At 30.1% G+C, this 25766-nt stretch overlaps 1 protein-coding gene across 1 annotated transcript; it reads left to right on the top strand.

The window, feature by feature from the left end:
• Window positions 1-208: 208 nt before the first annotated feature.
• On the top strand, window positions 209-15334 carry LOC145320053 (uncharacterized). The gene is made up of 6 exons (XM_080162493.1): window positions 209-450; window positions 660-809; window positions 4901-4991; window positions 5346-5454; window positions 5671-5777; window positions 14070-15334. Exons 1-6 carry the CDS (start codon window positions 209-211, stop codon window positions 14670-14672), a joined length of 1302 nt encoding a protein of 433 aa, XP_080018619.1. The 3' UTR covers window positions 14673-15334.
• The last annotated feature ends 10432 nt before the right edge of the window (window positions 15335-25766 follow it).

Here is a 25766-nt window from a genome sequence, read left to right as displayed (position 1 = left end):
TTTCCTTTCTCCCTCCCCATCCCTTTCTTTCTCACTGCCTAAGCCTGCTTTTGAAAATATTTTTATTTCATCCAAAGTCAGTTTCAGTCGGAATTTGACAGATATTGTGTTCACAAGAGCTTGTATAACAAATTTCTAATAATCTTACTTAACTAAAATATTATGAGTAATCTGTAGTGATTTTTTAAGTTACATAAATATTATAACAATGGCTAATGGACTAATTTGCCAGGAAACCCTAACCACAACACCAAAATACAAAATTAAAAGTGGGTACAAAACTCCGGGCCGCAGCAAGTCAGCCGGAGGAATGAAGGTAGCCACCTCTTGCTCGCCTCCGGATTATTTGACCGCCCGGCTGGTGGCTCCGCCCCCGCCCTACCGGTTGACCCCATCACCAACACCCTCCCCACCTCCACCATATCCTTTCTCAACCTCTTTAGACCTTATGTGCCATGAACATGTGCCATATGACAATTCCAGGAAAGGATTTTTATTTTCGTATCCGCAGTCAACTTTTTGTAAAAATCATTCAAAAAGTACATTTATTCAATAAACTTATTTCCATTTAATTAAATTCTTTTTAAAAGTGGTAGAAAAGGGGAATGTAAAGGAAATAATATTTTTTCTATTCTCAATAAATAATCCTTTGACTGAAGATGCACCCCTGTGACTGCTGGAAGCTACTTACCTGGCGCGTATGTGCGCCCCAAAGAGAACTACCACCACCCCCCTGTGAAAGCCGATTGTGATAATATTTTGTTAAAGGATAACAGAGTTATCCAAAACTTGCTTAAAAGCGAGGACAGGTAAAACTATTATTAGAGTAGCAGCAACTCTATATATCTGCAAATACGTCCGTCAATATTAATTTTACTTTTAAGACCTCTCCTGTAGGTTAATTTAATTTACAATCTTGCTATTTACAGAATTTTTAATTATACATTTAATATAAGTTGATATATGTAACAAAATCCATTTACAATTCTTTGATGATACTCGACAAAGTGAGCCGTGTGACGTCAATAAATTCATCTCTTTTTTAAGGGTTTCCTTTCCCACTTTTCCTCTCATCTCTCCCTTTTATGACGTCACACGGCTTATTTTGTCGGATACTTTGTTGAGTCGCTTCTAAATAATAAAATAAATAAAAAATAAATATATTTAAATTCCAAATGTTATAACATCATTTGAAATAATAGAGTTATGATTACTATTTTGTTAATTTTAACTTTTTTTCCAACTAAAATTTGCACCTTTTTTGTAATTGCTGCGTTAATAATATTATTATAATATATAATATAATTATCCTTATTAAAAAATAGCCTAATACCTAATTTTGTGAAGCAAATACCAGCTTCTAGATACAATACAAGTTTTACAAATTAATTCAATTTTAAAATTTTAAAAATCACGAAACCTCTTACCTTGAGTAGTAGTAATAACTAACTATACTAATAAAATAACTCTTTTATATAATTGTTAAAGAACGTATTACATAAATAAATTGTAGAAGAGGTATGCAATATCAAAGGTAAAAATATGACAACTCTTAAATATAAAGGCAAAAAAGTGAACCTCATCATTCACACGTTAATTCCAAGCCAATGGTTTTGTACAATATGCCTAAAGAACATAATTTAAGCGAAGCTTCCTGAAAGTTGGATGTGCCCGTCTATAACATATTGTAAACTTCGGCTTCAATAAATAGTTCTACTAAATTTTAACATCGCATAAGTACTTCTGTAACAATAAAGAATAATCTCAGAAGCATTAAAACTTTAAATTTGATACCAGACATGCATTGCTAAATCAATTAAGCAAACCGTTTCAATCAAAATTTTAGTATGATTCGAAAAATTCTGCTATTATAAAAAGATAGGCTTGTAGTAGTATTTTTGCTGCCATTGCAACGGCCTAATTCCCTGCATAAATGCCAAAAAGGATTATGTTTGTATGTACATAATATTCAATATACAGACAAAAAGATGTACCTAATACATTACAAACAAATTTACAACCATTTTTTACCCTTCAATTTGCATTTGAATTTTTTATCAAGGCAAAAAAAGTAATTGAATTATGTAGTATATATTTTAATATTAAACATATATTTAACAAGAATAATTTTATCCACAAAAAGCACAGCAGTTAATAATAATTGTCAATAAAGCAGCGCATATTACATTTTCAATAACAGCTTATTTGATTTAAATTAATATGTTTAAACTATGTTACAAAACAAATTAGTAAGATTTCTATTGGAGAATATATTATCTTAATTACAGACGGATGGACGTTGCTTGTTATAGAGTAGATGCAATACAATAAATGCGCATTTTCCTATTTACACATCTATTGTTGTCGAAAAATGTTCAAGCCAATAAAAATTTATAAAAAGTAGTTAGAGCCATTGTCATGCTACTCAATAAAAATTGTACAACGACAAAAAGATGCAGAATTTTTATGCACTTTTAATTCAAATGTTCAGCAGGAATTGAGACATTTTTTCCTTAAAAACAAGAACAATTATTCTTATAAGTTTAGGGGCAACAACAGCATTTGTTTTGATGAAAAATAGAATAATAAAAAGATTTTTTTTTAGAAAAGCTCTTTCTATTTTCAAATTATTACATAGTGGGAGCTAAAACATGTTTGTTTAGTAGAATACTTATACCTTCCCTGAAAAGGGGTTGCTGGTATTTTTATTGGTAGATCCAAACAAAATTATGCTAATTTAAATATTTATAGTTTTCTTTATACTAGCATTCGTTTTTATCTACTTATAACATATGAATAAATTCTAATTTGGCCTTTTTGCATTACAGGACCTATGTTAAGCGTGTATATAAAGATATTGACCAATACTAAGCTTCCCTGTAAATCTTTATCAAATTTCCCTAAAAATACATAAATACTTTTTCCGCTACTCTCATTGAATTTTGATTAGTTGGTCCATTAAGTTGAGTGTTCAAACGTTTCAACCACTAATTTCAATCTACAAAGGGGTGATTTTGTATATCATCATTTGTGAAATACATCAATTTATCGGTCATCGTCTCATACCTTTAGATCCTTGACAAATCGCAACATCACCAGTGTCTAAATCCCACCCAAACACATTGAAAGCTAGATTATATATTAACACTATTTCATTTCATAATACAAAGCAAAGTAAATTAAATTCTATACAATATTATTCTTCTATTCAATATTTAATGATTTTCAGTGATTAAAGTAAATAAATCTTTATCATCAATATTGCAGTTCATATAATAGTAAATGATATATGGATTTATAGTAGTAACTAGAACAATTATTTTAAGTATAGCGCAGATATTTATTAATAGAAAAAGAAGTATTCCGTCAGTTTTTTCATTACATCAATTGTTTTTATATTTCGTTAAAGTACTCTTTTAATTATAAGCAATTTGTATTAATAAATTTGTTTAATGATTTTAAAAAGTAACAGTTATTTCTTGCATCGTATTATAAACGGCTTTCTGCGGATATAGAATGTACAATTATAAGATTAAAACCAGTTTTTTTATCCCCAAGGTGCCGAAGGCGCGGGCTAAAAAAGCTGGTTTTAATCTTATGATTGTACATTTTATATTCGTAGAAAGCTGGATATAATACAATGCTAGACATAGTTTTTTCGTATGAATAAGAACCGGTTCCTATCCACCGGATTCGAATGACACTAGAAAATTTTTCGCTGCAACTCTAAAATCCTATGTTTACTAAAAGCTCTGGATTAATATTTGAGTATTATGTATTAGATAAATTTATAGGTTTGCTAATTCCTTTGTTAACACAGTCAGCCATTTTGGTAGCAAAGCTTCTCTAAGACTTAGTTATGTCTATACGTCTGTAATGTTCTTCAAAACCTTAAAATTGTTACTTTTATAATCAGAAAGAATTTCATTAAATGAGGAAAAAATACCAACCAGTCCAAAACGTTAGTTCTATCTCTAAATTATATTATTATGCTAACAATAAATTTCCATGTTAAAACTTTATTCAAACTCTTTATAATAGATAACACTTTTAAGGCTATGAATACATATCCAAATTTAAAAGTAACATGATATCTATCTGTCTGTGTGTATATCTATACCGAAGGATCTCGCCAACTTCTGAACCGATATGGTTCCCCTTTACTGCGTAGAAGCTAATGGTATACAAAAGGCTAGATGAAAAAATTCTCTTAATTTCTAAAATCTTGATGGTGGAAACATTCTCTATTTTTGTACATGGATAGTGCAAACTAAATCCATACAAAAGTTTGTTTATTTTTTGCCCATTTGGTAAAATTCTCACACATAAACTTCTCTGCACTCTCAGGGTTGTGTAGTAAAGGTACCCTAATAACTTTTGTTTAAGATTTTTTTGTTTCTGAAATATATAATACAATGTATTTTTGAAATAGTAAAATTAGATTGTCAAACAATCAAGAAAAAGCTAAATTCTTCTTTAATTTAGTCTTACGAGTATTCTTTTTCAATACTTTTTTTTAAATAGCGCAATTATGACTTTCTACCCTTATATATCATCTTGACAAACACCTTTTTATTTTAGCCTGGTTAGGCAGAAATGAAAATATTTACAATTTTTGGATATTTTTAGTCAAATTTAATCAGAACGAATGGAAGCATTTTTTGCTTTAAAATATTTGATATCCAAATTTTCAGATTTATAATCAAAATTGTTTGTTACACATTTTTGTTTGTTGCTAAATTTCTTAACATTTCTGGCTGTCTGTAAGTCTTCTGCTAGGCTTTTATCCCTTCTCTTTTCTATTTTTGATAAAATTAAAATTAGTCTACTTTGTTGTCTAAAATTGGACGAAATCTTTCCTTATTATAACTATTTACCAAAATTATTATTCTTATTTTAGGTATATTAACGATGCAAACGATTATTTCAAATACGTACAGACAGACATCAAACCCCACATGAGAAAAATTGTCACAGATTGGATGTTGGAGGTAAAAATTATTTCTTAATAAGCGAATCTTCACTACTATACCTTGTCTGTTCATACGTAAGTCACACAATGGTTTTCCAGGATAATTCAACGCTTAGAGTTGGCACTTCTTTCAATGGATATGCATCAAATGTATCCTCGAATGCAACGCTGTAACTAAAGACGATAAAAATATACCCACTTTTGCTATTTTGTCATAATTGATAATCAGATAACAGTAAGGGAAAATGCCTTAGTACCTAAATAAGCGAAATATATCATCTATTTGGACTTCCAGACAATTTCGCACAATCAAAGGGTTGTTGTCCTAAAATCTGATGTTTTCAATACAAACAAATATATGCAAAATATTCAGGTGTGTCAAGAACTGTGCTGCCAGCCAGAGGTCTTCTGCCTGGCGGTCAACCTTATGGACAGGTTCCTCTCATCCTGCAGGATTAGTAAACATCAGCTGCAACTGGCAGGTATGCAATTTCAAAATTATTTCCTTAAAAATTGACAATCATTTGAACTGAAGTATTAAGCTAACAACAATCGTATGAAAAAAGAACAATTAAATTGAAAAAATATTTAGACAAAAACAGAAAAAAAGTTTCATAACTAATCATATTATTCATTTCCTTATTCCCCCACCCACCACTTTTACAATTATTTGTTTTATTGATTCCAATGTTGTTTAGGATCCGCGTGTTTGTTTCTGAGCTCAAAATTTAAAGCAGTGGATCATATCTGTTCCACGCAACTAGTTTTCTACACAGATTATAGCATCACTGTTCAAGAATTGAAGGTAAATATATCTTTGGTTAGAAGCGCAGATTCCCTGTAATGACGTTTGACCGGTTTATATTCAAATTTATTTATTAGTATTTAACATCAAACAAAAACAAATAAAAGTCTACACAAAAAAATCATTTTTGGTGATAAAATTCTTTGATTACTTTCATGTATCACGCAACCTATAAAACTTATTAATTCATAAGAGTGAATATATCCTTTATAGAACTTCTCCCCTTTACTTTGTCTGACCGTTTGTGCGGTTTTTACAATATTTGAATATATTGCTTACTATTTTTCTACATTACTAATGGTTAATATTGTTTTCCATGTTATTATTTCTAAAATATTCAATATGGGAAAAGATAAACTGAAAAATACAAATGATATGATATACTATTTATATTTTATGCTCTTCCCATTTTTTTTATCCTACTCTAGGAGTAATCAAAAGTCAAAAAGCGAAGTTATTATAAAATTTTAATATAGTATTAAGTAAAAAAAATTAGAAGGTATTCAAAACATCTTGTATTTTACCATTTTATATTAATTATTTTATTTCAATAATACATATTTTCTACTTGCTGCGCCACTCAAGATATGCCGTCAATCTTGTTATGATAAGATCTACTGAAAAAAAAAATAAATGAACTTAATTTTCTTCGCCCCGATTTTTTATATTCTTTATTCCAGTATCTTAGGATAAATGAAAATAGAAATATAGAAAAAATACTTTGTTTAGAAGCTAAGGTATTCTATTATAAATCGTATTTGTTCGTTAGAACGATCCTCTGTAATTTTTTATTTCTCACTTTCTCCATCACTCTTTCTCCATTCTCCTTTCCTGGTAAGATCTAGGTGTTGTTAGTAGTAAAAAAGGCCTAATACCACCCAAACCTTAAATTTGAAAATAAAATAGACTAAAACCACAATGGGACCAAAATTTGAAGGACTCCGAAAATGGAGCATTCAACAGGTTCAGTGGTCAGCGAACAAATAAAAACATAACTTTAGAAAAATTCAATTAGAAAAATAGTCAGACTTTATATTTCTTTATCTCTGATAGAGACGCATTTTTATCATATTTCCATTTAGATTAAACCTAAATATCTCTCCCTGTGAAAATCTTCAAAATTCTAAATTTCTCGACGGGTTTTTTTTTACTTTTTAAAATTTCCAAAATTTTCAAATTCTACCTTTTGGCTTATCATTAATTTTACTAATTTTTAACATTTTTCCTAATGGTTTTTTAGCAAAATAAAAATACAAAGAGTAAAAAGTCAGCCTAATGACTAAGAATTTTTTCGCAGCAAGAAATAAGGACAAATGTGTTTTAGACAAAAAGTAAAAAAAAATTTTTTTAAATATTCTTAAACAATAAGCAATATGATATAGATTAAAAAAACTAGTGGCTTTCCCCTAGCCTTTAGGGGAAAGTAATAAAAGGGAAGGGTTAGGGGGAAGAAAAAAGAACATTTCGTATAAATGAACCATTTTCAAAAATCTAAAAATTTAACTTAATTTGCATATACATAGGTAAGGTAACTCTATATATTTTTATCTTTTTTTTTTGTTTACTTTGATATAATGAAATATAAATTAATTCATTATAAAATATATTTAGTGCATTCCTTAGTTGCAAAAAGATATGAAAATTGCAAGTTTATTATGGTGTGAAAAGTGCGCAATTTTTAATAATGGAAAATTTCAAAAACAGAATGATCCAAATATTTTGACTTTGAGGTATCCATTGATTCAACTCAACTTGAGGGTTTAACTGATATACAGAAGATGCCCCTTACAATATTTTCTCTTCTTTTAAATCACTAATATCTTCATTTATCAAGCTATATTTACAATATATTTACTTAATACCTTTAGGTAAAAAAAATTTCTTTGTATGTTTTATTTCTTAATTAATTTTCAAATCAGCTGATTTTTCTCAGAACAAAGACATTTTTTTTTGTAAAATTTACATAAGTATTTATTAATAAAACAAAGTTTAAAGGTCCAACTACCTTTTTTATCGGAATCCTTTTGTATCCAGAACAATAACAGGCAATTTCCCGCAGATAAAAATGGACCATAAAAATTATATTTGAGGATTTTTTTCCAGGTTTAGTTAGGTTATATGAGGGTTGAAAAAGCTCCAGTATCCATGACTTGAAAATAGCGGGGTGGGGTTTTCAATGGTCCACTTGTGCGTTCGAGGGAAACTACTTGAATCCTTATCTTCAAAATTAGTGAACAAAAAATGTTTTAAATTTTTTGCAAGATTATAATAAATCTACATATTTATGTCTCCAAGTATAATAAGCATTTAAATTTATAAATCACTGTGAGGCTCAAATTTTTCTAATAATCGTATTAAGACATTTGCAGCAAAAGTACTTTTAAGTTTGCTTTGAATTGACTAATTGTCACAGGACTATACATTTATAATAAAAATATCCCAGTAATGTCTTATAGTTAACAATTTTAAATTGTAATTATCCTCTACTATAAAATCTATATAGTGTGCGTGTGTACCTATCGTTCCACCAAAAAAATTAAAAAAACTTTTGGATTTTTATCATTTTTCTCCCTGATTTTTCTTATCAATCAAATTTAATTTTGATAAAATTGCCGCTCAGTAAAATTCATTTTCGTCTGTGTGTTATCTTTCAATTGAGCAATGCTGCATAAATATTTCTGGGGTCATTGAATTTTGTGTGAATATTTCATTCGTCTCGTACTTTGCCATTGATTTGTTGAAAATAAATCAAACAAGGACAATTATGTCCTTAAACGGAGCAGAACAAAAGAAAACAGTAAATCAATCAAATTTTCTATGGCAGACTATTTTCAGAAGTTTATATAACAAACATTTATGAAACCGTGTTTGTGTTTAAACTAATCTGTACAGATGTTAATATAACCAACCTCTAAATAAGCCATCAATAGACTAGAAAAACAGATGACGCTCTGACGTACATACATATACTTGTTATGGAGTAGCTACGCTACTCACAATTCTAAATTTTGCTTCAATTAACATGGTCAAAAAATTGGAAGAAGGTCCTAAAATTTGGACAATAGATTTGGAATTGGCATGGGGTGGGGAGCGGGGAGTTAAGAGGTCACCTATAAAATGTATTAGTTTTTAGTATGAGGGGGTGGGCTTGGGGTTAGGTATCGCGGGGAGAAATGTATTGAGGGCATGAACTTTTTATTCAATCTCACAACTTCACAAGGGACAACACTAGGGTGTCAACTTGAAAATTAAATTTATGTAAAAAATTAGATTTTGCAATAAAATTAATGTTATAATTTTAGTAATATACAAACAAAAATCTAGCAAATTTGTTCAAATCCGTGTTAATTTTATCATTTTTTTTTATATTTTTGATACCCTTACTCTTAACCAATAAGTTAAAAGAGCAACAGCGATATACATTTTTAAGAATTGAATAAATTTTATTATAGAAATGAGCCATTTGAATTATTGGACAAAATATATAGTGTTGAATGTTTAATAAAGTAATTGAAGAAATCTGAACTATACCTGGTGTTATAAAAGTTTCCCTATCCTATCTGGTGTGAATTCATTTCCCCCCATTTGTCATATTACACAAATGTTAAACACAACGATCGTAAATTATTACAACAGAACATTATAGACTTCTCCTACATATTTGCTTTTCTCTTTAGTACATATATTGTTATTGATTTGATATTTTTACTTTTTTAAAATAAAATACCAAGCGGAAACAAATGGACACCATCCCAGCAATTTGGCACATCACATACCTTTCCATGTTGAACCATTCAACATATAAACACTTTTTTCTCATGCTTTAATTTCAATTGCCAGGGATAGTGCAATTGGAAGTTAAAAATTAAGACAGCAATATTTATGATAGTATGGCTAGCAGCTTCATTCAGCTCCATTCTGGGCGGCTTGCTGCAAATATAGAGAGTAAAAAATGATCCGTTGCGGTTATGTGATTATGATAAGGAAATTATTTTTCCAATTTTAGGGCCGCTTGCAGCTTTCGTTCAATTACATTATCAAAATAAATCTTGGCTCTAAGAATCTAACTTTATAGTAAAATTTGGAATGTGCTTTTTTTCAACATATACAGCAATAAATACGGGAGAAAGACAAACTGACAACATCAATAAATATAAAATAGTAAAGATAAAGATTCATATAAAAAATTGAGTTTCAGAAGACAAAATCGATTATCTGCCAATCTTACTCATTTTTTAAAAATCAATAATAGACTGTATTTAAAGTAACATTTCAGACTAAAACTTATGTAAAATATTTGACTGCCAAAAAAGTATATCTTTTTTAGAATTTCATTTTTCTAATTAGGATTTTTTAATATATTTCAAAATTTGTACTTTTTTTGTCAACCATTATGCTGTTAGAAATTTGGGATCTACTGTAGTTCACAGTAAAATGTTGCTGGTAACGAATATTGCCAAAAACTATGAATGTTAAAGGCTGCTAGCTGCCAAACGGCTGAACGTACAGATCATGCCCGCACACTGTTTTAAGCAGCATAAGAAGGCCTACAAATAATCTGGAATTGCCAAGATCCAATGATGCACAGGGAAAGCTTCACTGAAGAAAAAACGCGTAAAAAAGGCCTTTTTCGCGCATTTCTCTGCACTGCGAGATAATTATGCATTATTGATATATGGCCATTCCAGATTCTTTGTAGGCCTACTTATGCTTCTTAAAGACAGTGTGTGGACATGATCTGTACGTTCAGCCGTTTGGCAGCTATCAGCCTTTAAGATTCATAGATTTTTGGCAATATTCGTTACCAGCAATATTTTACCGTAAACTGCAGTAGATCCGAAATTTGTAGTCATATATCATAGTTAGTTTGGGGTTTTATGGTATATATAGGTTTCAAATGCATAATGCTGTTTGTAGAGTAAGAAGTTAATGATAAAACATTTTATTTTTCACAAGTGGCTGCGCTCCTTGCATCTAGGGGTATGTATACAAAGGGGTATAGAAGAGACAGAAAATAGCTTAAAACCATCCTAAAGGTTAAATATAAAAATCAATAAGCCTGAATCATCCGAGGACCTAGACGAAGCTTTCCTAAAAAGGAGAACTTAATCAGTTCAGTAGTTAGGAGGATCTTAAGCTTCAGACAACAAAACCCTTACAACTTTATACATACATGTATGATATGTAAAGATATGTCGATACTTATTTTTGTCGTTTTTTGGAGTAAATTCATTGGGTTACCACCGAATTTTTAATGCATTTTGACCACCCCGCTGAAGTTTTTCAATTCTTACTTCTTTTCTAAAACTTATTTTTATTGTTGAAAGAAACAGCTAAACAAAATTGGAAAGCCATAGTATTCAAATGCAGGGATATGGAGATAGGGAAATGATGTTGTAATGGTTAAGGAATACGTAGATATATTGACAGAGGAAAAATTATCGTCAATTTAGGCTGCTAATATGGACCTAATTTTTGGTCAGTTAATTCATCCAGTAGGAGGGGATGGGATAGGATAAAGGCGGATTCTTTATTAAAAGATTTCTAATATCTTTAACATAATTTCAGATTTTATATATAGGCCAATTATATACTTCTTAGGCATGTCGATGTTATGTCAATAAGGACCACTTTTTACCAATGCCATTTTGTCCATTGATAGGCCAAAATTTCTTAAGTAGTCAATTTAACGATTTCTTTTTCTCGTGTATCGGGGTAGCCTTATTTATTTCTATAGAAAAATGTAAACATTTTTGTCAATTGTAAAATTTTTTAAAGATTTCATTTAAATATCTAAATTAGTTTTACTTCTGAATAATGTTTTAGAAATTCTTAAATATTCTGTAAACAAGACGTATTCAAATAGAAATATTTAAATACAAAACTGTATTGTGTTATAACAGAAGCTGAGATAATAATAAAGTAGTGTTTGCCATTGCGTAAAATGTTTCAGAATGGAATAACTCTATGTTCTTCGAGATTTCGTAAACGGCTCTTGTTCCAAAAGTCTAACTTTTAGTCTTGTTAGACTGTGGGTGACGCCACTAGTTTTTTTAGACTGTTATATAAAAAGAGAGAGAAAAACATTAAGATTTTTAATCTGGGGTTAATGTAGTTAGCGAACAAAATACTTAAGTGTTATAGCAATGACATTGAAATTAAATCACTCCCTGGAAAAAAATGGGCAAGAAGATCTCTTGAATCGAATTTAGGTGAACCCGCCCCCTCCCATTCTTTCAGCCAGAAACTAACTTAGCCTAACTTGCATTGTAAACATCAATAGTCATTCCTTTAGAGTTAAAAATAATTTTTGTGGAGAGGGGGGGGGGTAGGATGCTCTATTGAAAATTTGATGGATATTATCACTGGGCCTTGTTCCCACACTGCCTACGTGTTTAGGATTAAATTCAAACAAGAAAGAAAAATCCACAAGAACAAAAACAAGCAAATAGATGACAATCTTGTGATGTAGCACAAGAAAATTTAATATTGTTTTGCATTTTCCAATTACATGGACCTTAAACAGATCAACCACATTTAAAAGTAACACAGCAAAAAATGTATATATTTACTGTAATCTTTGAAAAAGTAAAAAGAAATTTTAAGGCCAATTTTGTTTATTTTTAAAACTACATAAAAAGTAAATTATTAAGCAGCTGCGAACCCAAATATCTGCTAAGGCAATTTGACACTAAATGGCAAAAAAACCTCCATACATACCTACTTAAATCTTAAGACCCATTTTGGTTCTATAACCATAATTTAATGTCGTATTAAAGTAAAGTTTTAATCTTTAATGAGTGTGACTTATTGTTATATAAAGTTTTAGAACATCTCTAAACCCCATTATTAAAAACACCTCATTAAAGATACTTAGCTATTTGTTTTTTAAAGATATTCTAAAAAGCTGAAAAATAAGAACAAATTGAATTTGCAGAAATCAGACAACATTTAAGTGTCATTTAATATTTCTTGGTATTAAATTGTTTATTTTGAAATGTAACAACACCTTTGTGTGAACAATCATGGATTCACACCTATGGCTGAAAAAAATGTGAATGTTGAAATGTGACCAAATTCTTATGAGAATGTAAGCAGATTTTCACTTAATAACAATTATGCTATTTATGTCCAAATTTGACTACACCCCTTTGAACACAAGCATAGATTCAAACCCTCTAACTATTGAATTGTATAAGTTTAAATAAGACCAAAAATGTAAATTATTAAACCTAAAACTAAATTGTATATGTTGAAATGTGACCACACCCTTGTGAGTACAAGCATAGATTCACACCCATATCTTTTAAATTGTATATGTTTAAATGTGACCACACCCCTGTGAGAACAAGCATAGATTCACACCCCTAACATTTAAATTGTATATGTTGAAATGCGACCACACCCCTGTGAGAACAAGAGTAGATTCACACCCCCTAACTACTAAATTCACAGGTTTAAATCAACATGCTTATCTATAGAAGGGTGTGTATACTTTCCTTCCAATATAAAATTCTATTGCGGATTTATTGAGATACCCAACCCTTCGTCTATAAGAAACTTTTTACCAAACTGAATATGACCTACAGAATCGATATAGCTTTCTTATAGCTTTAAGAAACCCGTTATTTGCTTGAAAATAAAAACACTTTTTATCTATCTTCTTATCAACACTTTTATCGTCACGTATCAGTTTCAACATTGCTAAATTATTCACAGAAAACTTACTCAGTTTTTTAGCAGTTTTTAGTATGTCTGTCTCCACATTGCACGGTCTGTAATGCTATTGCTCTTTCATACACTTTCCAGTTTTGTATTTAGATATTTGCCAACAAAATTTTCCACAAAAAAATATCTACTGTTATTTTTTGTCAAAATTATATCTGATGATAATACATCAAAGACCCTATAAGTAATGATAATTCTAGATTATAATTTAAAGCAAATATTTATTTAACGTTCCCATATTTTCTTCTTATTAACATTAAGTCTTATCACAATTAAATTTATTTTTGATAAATCATTTCATTTGGTATTAGAATTATACCAGGGAAAGGAATTTTAAAAAAATTAAGGGTGCTAGATGCGGTTATTCTTTAATACAACTCTACAATATGTAAATGGAAAATAACATGATTTTTTTCTTATTTTTTAATTTAAATTAAATGTGTTTGTTTATGATTTTAAGATAAAGAACGTGTGATTCTTATTTTATCAGAAATTCATTTAATAATATCAAAAATAATCTAATATACTTTTTAAAATCTAAAATAAATTAAAATTTTTTTTTAGGAATGGGAACTGTTGGTTCTACAGGAGCTACACTGGGAACTATCCTCCATCATTGCCCTAGATTACCTGGACCACCTACTACCCCGCCTCCAGCTACCAGCCTTCATTGACCTGGAAAAGCTGCGCAAGAAAACTGAGACAATTATCTGTTTGGCCGCAACGCACAATCAATTTTGCAACCAGCTGCCGAGCAGTATTGCGGCTGCCAGCATCTACACGGCTCTGGCTAGCTGCAACAGCCGCCAGGCGGACAGTAAACTAGATTCTATACTTAGTATAACCAAAGAAAGCTGTAAGACAAGTGAAAGTTACCTAACCCCTAAAACCCTGCGGGAAACTAGGCTGTGCCTTCAAATTTTAACCCATGTCGGGTCAGACACTTTGGAACAAATTTGCAAAGAATTGAATGACTGTCTGCCACATTACCTAACCGGCGGCGGATCGGCGATTTTGCCCATCACCGCCGTGTCGGCAGATTCTGTACCAAATTCACCAGATACAACGACTGATTTGGACTTGGATATTTTTACAGACCTTAGCAAAGCAGTTAATATTTCTTCCCCAAATTCTGAAGATTTTCATAACTCAATTTTAGTAACATGAAGAAAAAAACAATTAAAAATATTTCTATTGAAGCACAAAAAGACAATTTCTAAATATGAATAAACCATTCTTATTTATATATGAACATACATAGACTGAAATTATTATATATATTATTATTTTATGTTATTTTTAGTATACTTTTATTTCAAACAGGCATTAAAACGTTAATTTTTGGCATATTAGCATTATTTTTGTTACTTTATTCTTTCAGTTATACATTATTATCAAAATACCCATTTGGGCATTATTTTAAAAGTTCTTTCATTTTAATATAAATCTATTAATATTTTGTATGTAAAATAGATTTGTATTATATTACTATTATTATACATACTTTTAATACCCTGTTAATTCGATATTTTCTTATGTACATTTAAGACTTTATATGGGATAATAAAAGCATTTATGCATGCATACCTATTTCTTATTAGTTAGAATAATTCTACCCAACTATTATATGATTATAAATGTTTGAAGTTTCCCTTGAAGAAAAGCAAGATTAGCATCAGATTTTTATAACTTTTTATCAATAAAATCGAATACAGCTTCAAAAATTAAAAATGAGACTTTCTTGAAATACAGCTTTACAGAAATTTTGCTTAAAACAAAAAAAAACTATCTACTTTGTTTATAAGCCATTTCTTTTTGACCCATTTCTATTACGCTTATTATTAATATATAATATTGTTATTAAAATTATAAAATAAACAAATTGTGATTCTATATAAATGGTGATCATGTTTTTAATTAAACTATAAAATAAACATTCATACTGAAAATTCGGTTTTATCACTCAAATTCAAAACATAATGATTGCTTACAATATTAGACCTTACAAGCATTTTCTCCAGGGATCTTAAGGGATAAGAAAATAACCTATAAATTTATGATACAAAAAATTATCCCTTATGTAGGTCAAAATTACTGGTTGAAACGTTTAAACACGTTAAAAAAAATTAAAATCCCCAAAGTCGTTGGTCCAATGAATAAGAAAACTAATAAAAAGTGTAATAATTAGCCCATTGTCCCCTTTCTTTCTGACTTTCTCAATGATGATATTCATCAACTGCAGCCGCAAATTTTATTTTAGCCGCAGACATCCCCGGCCGTAAGCAACACTTAGTTAAAGCCACCATCATGCAAATTTGCAAAGTTTAATTCCGCCGCAAGCCACCAACAGCCGCAGTCAAGCAATGATATTTTTTTGCATTTTCATCTGATTTTAAAATATTGCTTCTAGGCCAACAAGGTACAAGCTTTCAAGCAAAGCATCTTTTTAAGTAAGACAAAATTGACCCAAAAAACACATCACATTTCTATAACGAAGGCCTTTCAGACTAATTCAGTGTACAACAGTAAGAGTACTGTACAATTCTTGAAAACAGTATAAGAAGACCAAAAAAATACAGAATAATTTGAAAATAAACCAACTGAGACTATGACTTTTATGATCTGACCATTATGCTTATAAAAAATGCTCCAATTCGACTACCCAATATTTTTGGCGCACTTTTTTGTTTCAGAACATTCGTCGGGTTACATAAAGTTAAAATTGCATACAATAATATAATTCTGGAACTTTTTTTCCATTATTTCATCTTAAAATAAACATGTTTCTAACCCCTCGGGTCCCTCATAACCATCAACTAACCTAACCTAATATACTATTAAATACTTTAGCAATAAAAAACCTTCTACTTTTTTACATTCTTAAAACTGGCGAATACGGTTGATGTGTTGATTTTTATTATCCATATTGAAAATATGATATTGTGGTATGCGGCAACTCTGGGCCATGCAGAAACCAAGACATTATAGTGATGCTACGCACCCAGCTAAATCCTGTTATTCTACAATTGTAAAGCCACCTGAAAATATGTCAGATAACGGTATTGATTTCATCTCTCAGTTGTCCTGCGAGTGGAGGGAGGGGTGTCACCCCTCCCTCTCCCTTCTTAAGCACCGGAACCTTCCCCTTGAACCACCAAGTTATCAGCACCACCTCAGCCCTGAGGATAAAGGATCTAAGCCTTCCCTCACCTGATAGAATCACCCCCACACAGACTGTTGTTGTCACAGTAATCATCAAACCTTCCCTTTTAGTACCCAGACCTACCACTCAACCCCTCTATGCTTATCTACCTATTGTGCTGTTCCATGGGCTATCCTGCCTCCCCCGGACAGGGATAGCCATCTACCTAACCATTGCAACTATCTATGTTTTACTTGTATGATTTACCTTTAACTATCTTTATTCCTAATCCATATGTATTTATATTATGTTGTACAACTTTAGTAATCCTTAGACCTTCAATAAAGGAACAACTGAATAGACTCTGTTTATTATTTAGTGATCGCTAGAGAAGCGTAGCTTCTCTATAGTATAGGTGTCCACGTCTGTTCACACTGCCGTAGTCATTTGAACTCCGGTGTCTGCCATTTATCCTAGGCGGATACCACAATATTACTTGATTCTACATATCTCCAAGAAATCAGGGATGGAACAATGAACGACAAATAAGTCACCACCTCCCCTAACCTAATTCCATGCGTGATATTGTTGCATTGTGGGGCATGGTTGGTTGGGTTGCAAGAACTAGTATTGACCCCTCTCTCCCTGGCATATACTTCAAATGGGCAACTTTAAAGTAGTTGTTTTATCATAAAATGATAATAGAGTAATTTTAGAGCATGTTTGAAAATAGACGGGAGGGGAGGGGGGCGCGCTAACCCTATATGACATATCAAATTACAATGTAGAACGAAGTCTGTCTAAAAATCATAATGAATTTTAAGATCTCATTCATCGCTAGACCGATTGCAGTTCTACTTATCTTCAAGTAATTTTTAATTGATTATTATTTTTCTTTGTATTTTAATTATATTTCCATTAATTTTGATAATGTAACTTACAACTAACAAAATACGAAATAGGTTCCTAAAACTCTACTAGCTATACCTCAATTATTTTATAATCAAGCCAATATTAAACTTTATGGCACGAGTTGTTTTTAACTTAAAGAATAAATTCACTATAGAAAATATAAATGTCATGTGCAAGAAGGTAAAGTAAATAATCTAAAATTACAACATCTAAAGCTTTTTTTAATATTGAAAAAGTATGGGGCTTAGTCCTTCCAGAATAGGGTTTAGTACTTCATGACACTAAATTTTTAAATCTATTATTTTCAAAATTAACAAAACCTACCCTATGCTAAATCCCCTATGAATGTGATGCTCAATTAAGATTTTTAAGACACCTTCCATCTCTTGCTTTCATTTTTATAAATACCAAGACACTTGGTGCTTTCAGGGACGTCACTAAAATATAAGATTTCTCAGTGAAACTCTGTATAGTATCCTTTCAAGTAAATTTTTATAAAAAAAAACATTCTAACTAATCACCTTATATACTTTTCTCAAAGTGCCTGAAAATTTGCTATAAATAGATATAAAAATGTTAAAATAACCATTTTTGTAGCTTCTCAAAATACATTATATTGATTTCTTGTAACAATATAATGCGAATCCTTATAGAATTGTAACAGGATGTCCATCTGTAAGTATATCTGAATGATTAAACTAACATATCTTGTTAACTTCTGAAAGTAAAATGGTTCTACTTTTTTACGACGAAGCCTAATCTGTACCACTTTTGCACCACTTTAGATTCCTGTGACGTCATATAAATGAGGGAGATGAGAGGAGAAGTGGGAAAGAGAACCCCTTACAAGGAGATGGAGAATCCCTCATTTTTATTACGTCACAGGAATCAAAAGTGTTGCAAAGGTGGTACAGATTGGGCTTCGTCCTTTTTTACAGTGAATAACATTTCCTTTTTAAAACTAAAATTCGAAAATATCATACTTACTGAGTTTGAAATCAATAGGACAATTTTAAAGATCAGAGCTATATATTACGGAAAAAGGAGGTATGGACAGACCGTAAACATACAAAAGCTACGATAAAATTCTCCAAATTATTGTTTTAAAAATACACATCACCGTCTCCAAAATACTCACAAACACTATGTCAGGATTGAAACCATTAAAATTCTTGAGCCATTAACCCGGCTGCCCCCGTCCCCGCCACGCTGGTCCCTGTAGCCCCTCCAAACGGCCCCCCTACAGGTTTAAAAATGGACCGAATCTCCTTTAGCCATTGCTCCTTAGCATATAGTGTTTCAGCCATGTCACCAAATCTGTATAATAAAAACAGCACTTGACATGTTTGTGTTGTTTAAGATCTTTTCAACGGCTTGGCATTAATTGTGAAAACTACTCATTTTACTCACTTTTTATAAAAGAAAATTAAAAATCTCTAATAATCTAAGACTCTAGACTTTAAATTGTTTTATACTTGTGGAATATAATAGTTATTATATTGATTAAAATTAATTTTGCTTTCAATAGAACATTCCAGTTCCATTACTGAGGTGTACTTAAAATTTTTAATATGCGACCATTTAAAAACACTAAAACATTTTCTGCATCTTAAAAACACCTGTAGACCCTTACCTATCTTTAAAAATAAACTACCATTCCCCTGTCTCTCGAAGAAACTACCGTGAACTTTTTAAATGATTTTTTTTCTGGTTGTGCTTTTTAGGTATGCATACAATATATCAAAACACCCAAAAAGTTATTTAGTCATATTCCATTTTTGGTAAATTTCACATAAGTGACTTTTTTGTGAAACTATCTTCGAAATAGGATAATTTTACTGTCTATATTCCTTAGACAAGAATAAAAGTAGGACTTCTGTAAGAAGAATAAACAATTTATATTTGCTTTTAAACAAGAATTTTAAGTAAATTGTATTAACACCAGTGCTTTATATATGCTTCTTTTCTTTATTGTATGTATTAAAATGAATATTTATAGATCTTACTCTACATTCATTTTTCATATTCATTTCTTAGTAGTAATGCTTTTCTTCAATTAGGGTATTATGGTTTCATGCGCAATCCATAGCTTTGGCGACGAACGAATGGCTTTAATTGTCTAAAACCTTTGATGAGGATTCCTGTTACAATTATGTTCTTTAAAATATACTAGCTCTATAGTTAGTGTCAGAGAAACAGAAATAGGATATAAGATATATATATTATATACACATATATCCTATTATATAAAGTAGTAAGCGTTTAATGTCTGTCCCGAAGGATCGCGTTATTTATATATCATATGATAATATCTCGAATATAAGTAATCTTAAAATTAATTTTCGTTTGTCTCTTTAAATATGATTTGTTGAGCTCTTCTGTTTTGGGCAGAATTATCCCTGTTTCATCTGATTAAAAGAAAAATATTTCAAGCTTGAGAAAAAAGTGAGGAAGGGAGAGGAAGTTGGACTGTTTGTACCACAAGTCCCCAAAGTTTTATGATAACGTTTTCTTATTCGTTGGCTTAACAACCTTGGGGACTTTTACTGAATTTGATCGGTAGTTCATTAAGTTGAGTGTTCAACAATTAATTGTAATCTACAGAAGGGGTTATTTGGTGAAATTTGATAAATGCTATAACAATTTGGAAAAAAACGACTAACCGACTTTTAGACAAAAGTCGTGAAAGCAAAAGTTTGGTTGTCTGTTTCAAAAAAAAAATCTTTATTGTACCTTTAGAATAAAAATAAAACTATGATTAAAAAGAATAAAAAAATGAATGATTTTAAAGTTTGAATGAGAAATATAATAATTAACTTTTGTTATAAAAATATTTTAATCATATGATAAAATATTCATTAAAAGGTCTTATCATGGTGTCAAATCAGCCAAAAAAAACGAAATGGTTTTGTTCCAAACTGCAAAAAAATTATAATGACACGGAAGTTGTCTGACATTTCTTTTTGTAAATAACTTCATTGATTGATTTCGTATTTTTATTTTTATTGAAAGCTTTATTGTTTAATTTATTATGAAATATTTACAGTCAACCCCCCCCCCCAAAAAAAAAAAAAGACTTATAAGATTGAGACATATTCCAGAGCTGGTATTTTAAAGTGGTTTTTAACTATCTACAAGTTATGTAAATACATCCTCAATAAGGTTTTCTTTTTATAAAATGAATATTTACTGTTTCGAATTAACACTTTTTTAAAAAATATTCAGGTTTTTCAAGATTTCAGTTTTTTAGTTTTGACTTGCAAAATTACTGGTAGACATTCATGACAGTGATTAATATTATGAAAAATTATAAGTATTCTCAATTAATATCTCTATTTCATACTAGCAGCTGCGCCCCTAGGATCTAAACTCCTGGAGGATTTACATTCGAAGGGGAGTGTACAAGTAGACAAAGCTTAAACTAGACCGTTAATTCCAAAATCAAGAAAAAAATTCTAATTTAAAAAAATTGACAACAACTTTTGGATTAATTCAAATATGATGTATGTACATGATTTCCTGTATCTTTCCATGGTTACTTTCAAAAAAGATCAGAAAAATAAAAAATTTCTAAAATTTAATCAAGCCACTTGATGAAAGCAATATTAGAATATTGTGGATAAGTAAGTATGTGTGAAAGATATATAAAAAAATAATCCTTATAATAAAGAAAAAGAAAACTTTGTGTCTGTCTGTGTGTACCGAAGGATCTCGCTAACTGATATGGTTCTCCTTTACATTGTAGCTTCTCATAGGTTCTGGAAAGGTTCATAGCTAAGACAAATCGCAAAAAAATTAACTAACCCCATCTAGAGGTAAAAAAATATAACAGTTGATCTTGACATAGATTTTTTTAAAAAGTCACTAGTCTTAATAAGTGTGTCTGTCACTGTCTGTTTGATCCACACGCCACTAAACATTGATTGAACACATTTGTTCCTACTATGCAGCAAACTAAAAGATCCCCAAAAAGGGTGGACAAATGAATTTTTATAAAGTTGTTCCTAGGTCTTGGGTTCTTAGAAAATGGAAAAAAACACTCTACCATTTAAATTTTTTAGTCAATTTATTCCCCCTCCTTATCCCTGAAGATAGGTATAATGAATTAAAAAGTATTCGCATGAATGGAAGGATAGGATAATCAATTTTCTAGAATAACTTTGAAAACAATTAAAATTTGCTGGATTAGAACCAGTTCTGAGGCATACTGAATAATCATGTAAAGCATCGCATTACAGAAACTTTCCACGAAAATAACAAAAATCATAAGAATCGGAAATGCGTCTATAATATGATGCGACTAATAGCTATTATTGCATTAAAATGCTCCAAAAATATCATTTAAACCTTCCAAATTTGTCTTTTATCTTACTTTGATGGCACTTCTTTAATTATGGAACAGTTTTTAAGGTTTAAAGTGCGCGCAGCTATCCTGTAGCCGATATTTCGATTTAAACTTTTTAAGAACCCACCTCTAGTCTAGATTTGACTAAAAGATAAGTTAGGAATCCTAAATATCCAGCCTACGTTAATATTTCTTCATATTAGTTGTTAAGCTGAGGATCATTAATAACTTCAGAAGTATTGATAGATTTGGTATAATTATCCTTACAAATGTTTTGTTCATTATAACATAAGCATCACTACAATACCCATTTAACCAAACTGAAGTAACTTTACAAAGTGTCTTAAAATGAGCCATGCGATGTCATAAAAATGGGGGAGATGAGAGGAGAAGTGAAAAAGAAAACCCTAAAATAGGAGATGGTGGATAATCCCACATTTTTATGACATCATTTTGTAACTTGCTTCCAATCGCTTGCTTACTTGTATGTTTCTGTTAATATCAACAAATCTAATTTTCATCCAACTATTGCATACAAACTTTGTCTAGAAGTCCTAACTGTGCATGGTAATGAGATTTGTCTATTCATTAGTCTATGTACAAGATCTATTCTTACCATCAATGACACTTGTATAACATAGAAATAGTAGGAACAACATATAAGGAATTTATGACGCAGATACCGCAAATAGTGGTAGAGTTTAAGGTCTTTTATTTTAGATAATATTTATCTCTGCACCTTGGAATGATAAATACCTATACCACCCAAATTCTAGGTCTAATAATTCCAAGTTTTCTAAAATTAACAATGTTCGTTCAGTTGTTTCTGTCTGTTTGTTTCTTTAGTTCTGTTTTTTTTGGAACTAGACCTCGTCCCTAGCCTTTTAGGGCATAGGTTAAGGAGGTAGGGTTTATTTCCTTTTTTGTTGATTTTAAATTGAAAAGTTCATAGCAATCTGATAGGTTCGAGTTACTTTATTCTATTAGAAGAAAATATATGAATATTATTGGCATTGGTTAATAGTTTTTATATTAAACTTTTTTTCTGTTTAAAAAGAACAAGAAAAATTAGTAGAGAGTAGCTTTGTGATTAAAAATGTGTTGATTGAAGCCTAGATGTCTACTAGAAATATAAAAAAATCAGAGATGTAAGGTTCTGTTGAATTTTTAAAAGTCTTTAAGTATGGTAGGTTATCCTTTAAATTCTTTTTGATACAAACAAATTATTTACTGTCTCTACATAAAAATACAAGGTAACTATGTATATGGCTGTAAGTCTGTCTGTGTGTTCGTAATGAATTATCTCGCTAACCACTGGACCAACAAAACTGTCCTTCATAGTGAAGCTTCTTCAGAAATGTTTGTATCTAATTAGGAGGACGGGTCCTTGGGAGAAAATAAATTTACTGTGACTTTACTCCCCCCCCCCCCCTATCCCATTTTTAAAAAAGAAAAAAAATAAGGAATTTAAAATCAATTTTAGAGGATGCCAGAAATGCATAGTTATTGAGTTTCTTCAATTTAGGCTAAGGTATTTTTTTAATCGGGGTAGATTGTTCTTTACATTTTGTTATTGTTTTGCTTATTCCTAAACCACTGCTTAAAAGTGAATAATAGAGGGTGGTTGTTTTAGTAGATAAAAGTTGTTCTCATAGTCATCAGATGCTGTAATTCAACAGTAAATTTTAGGTTTTTACTTTAAAGATATAGTGGTGTGAAAATTATGTGAGTAAAGGACAGTAGAACCGAAACCTAAGATTGCTCATCTAACATATTTAATCAATGTAATTGGTGTTTTTTCAAAACAGCATTTTTTTGAATACTTTACTCAGAATTTTTAAAATTTCCTTCGATTTACTACTGTTATACTGATTTTTTTGAAAACAGTAAAAGTGTCTGACTATGACGTCAGAAAAAATTAACAATTAACCAATGAGAGGCCGCTATATATTTTACCATTTTTAATACTGGCTTCTTATTGGTTAATTGTTAATTTTTTCTGACGTCATAGTCAGACACTTTTACTGTTTTCATTTTTTTTTAAATGTTGATTTGCTTATATTTAAAAATTTTAATTTAAGCTACTTTACTAATAAATACACTGTTTGAAGAAACATAAAAATTTTACCCCATCTTAAAATATTTAATCAAAGTTATTTCTATTCATTTACTATGGTCTTATTAATAAAAGAGAAATATTATAATTAGATTAGTGATAACATAATTAGACGTGTTAAAAAGCCCATGTAATCGTAAAAATATTTTTTTTAAATATTATTTCAGTTTTTTACTTTCCCATTTGAAAATTAAACTTCGATTCTTGTGGCATATAAAGGGAGAAGAGTCGCCCCCTCCCCCCACAAAATTGACAGACATCCTGTTTATTTTACATAGGCTTAAATTAAACAATAAAGATGTACCCAAAAATAAAAAATGTATTATAATCTAATAGATAAGATGTTGATACTTTATTTTGAGGGGCAAGACTTTCATTTAAACTCTTTTGTCTTATTAGAAAGACATGAAAAATATTTGGTGCGTGACAAAAGAGTTATCATTTTAAGAAAAACGTAGTCCCTGTAACTGACATTTTCCTTCTTATATAAATGCCCCACTATCTTAAATTCTTCGGAGAAGCAGCTTAAATGCCTATAAAAAAACGACGTCATACAATACAAATGACAAATGATAGGCAGTATATATTTTAATTGACCAAAAGTAGGCCAGAATGCATCATTTTTTACAGACACTACAGGTTAATTTTTCTTCAGATATATATTAAAATTAGCTGAATATATTTTCTGATATATAAGCTGTAACGACTTTTCATTAATAAAAATGATCTTTTCTAACATATCAATAACATGTCATTATCAAAATTTACTCCTTTTACATTGACATAATAAGTTATATCTATTGATGTTATTATTCTTTGATTATCACTTAGGGATATTCCAATAAAAATATTTATTTTGCAGTATTTATGGGTCGTCCTGCTTCTGTCCTAATCAAAAGTACATTTTCCTTGTTTCTATTTATTTAAAAATCTAGCAAAATTATTATTCTAGTGTAATATTACAATGAGTGTCAGCTAAAATTTAAAACTAAAATAACAAAAATTAATATTTTTATAACAAAGAATATTTTCAAATTGCAAATTTTTAGAAATATCTACTTTAAAAAATGATGTTGCTTGAAATATCTCGATATATCAAGAAAAATTTATTTGCTGTAAATCTTAAATTGTATTTATGATACCCCTCAACCCTCACCCCTTATTTTTTATTGGATTAAAATAAGGAAGTGGAGGTAGTTTTTTCCCTTTACCTAACTCCTATGGGGAGCTCTAACCCTTCGGGCCAATACATGCGATGCCCTTTCATTGCGGCCTGATCTAAAGTAATAAACAAACAAAAAAACTGCTCTCCCTTCTTAATTTCAATTCTAAAAAAAATTAGAGGGGGGGTGGTAACAGTGCTTAACTGGGTGCTTTGAGTAAAAGCACATAACTATTTGATTTTTATTAATAATAGTTGCTTAATCTCATTAACTGTATATTAAAGTCAACTTTGAAGAATTAATCTGAAGGTTTTCCAGGAAAAATTTATACAATAATAGCCAAAATGTTGTAAATTTAAAGAGACCGCTTAGAACATTTTCATATATTTGTAACAGGCTGTGTGTCTGATTCTACCTAAGGATCTTGATAACCGCTTGACTTGGTTCTCCTTTTCAAGTTCCTTCTCATAGGTACTGAGAACGTTTTAACTATACCACTACCCTACCAAGAGAAATTATCCCTAGAATTTTTTAAAAACTTTTTTTTCTAATATTAAAATATTTAGAGTTGAAAATGGAGGTT

This window comes from Acartia tonsa, chromosome 5, assembly GCF_053477335.1.
Source record: "Acartia tonsa isolate MP-2025a chromosome 5, ASM5347733v1, whole genome shotgun sequence".
Classification (NCBI taxonomy): domain Eukaryota; kingdom Metazoa; phylum Arthropoda; class Copepoda; order Calanoida; family Acartiidae; genus Acartia; species Acartia tonsa.
Note: the sequence above shows the minus strand (reverse complement) of the source record. Positions and strands in the feature narration are given on the sequence as shown.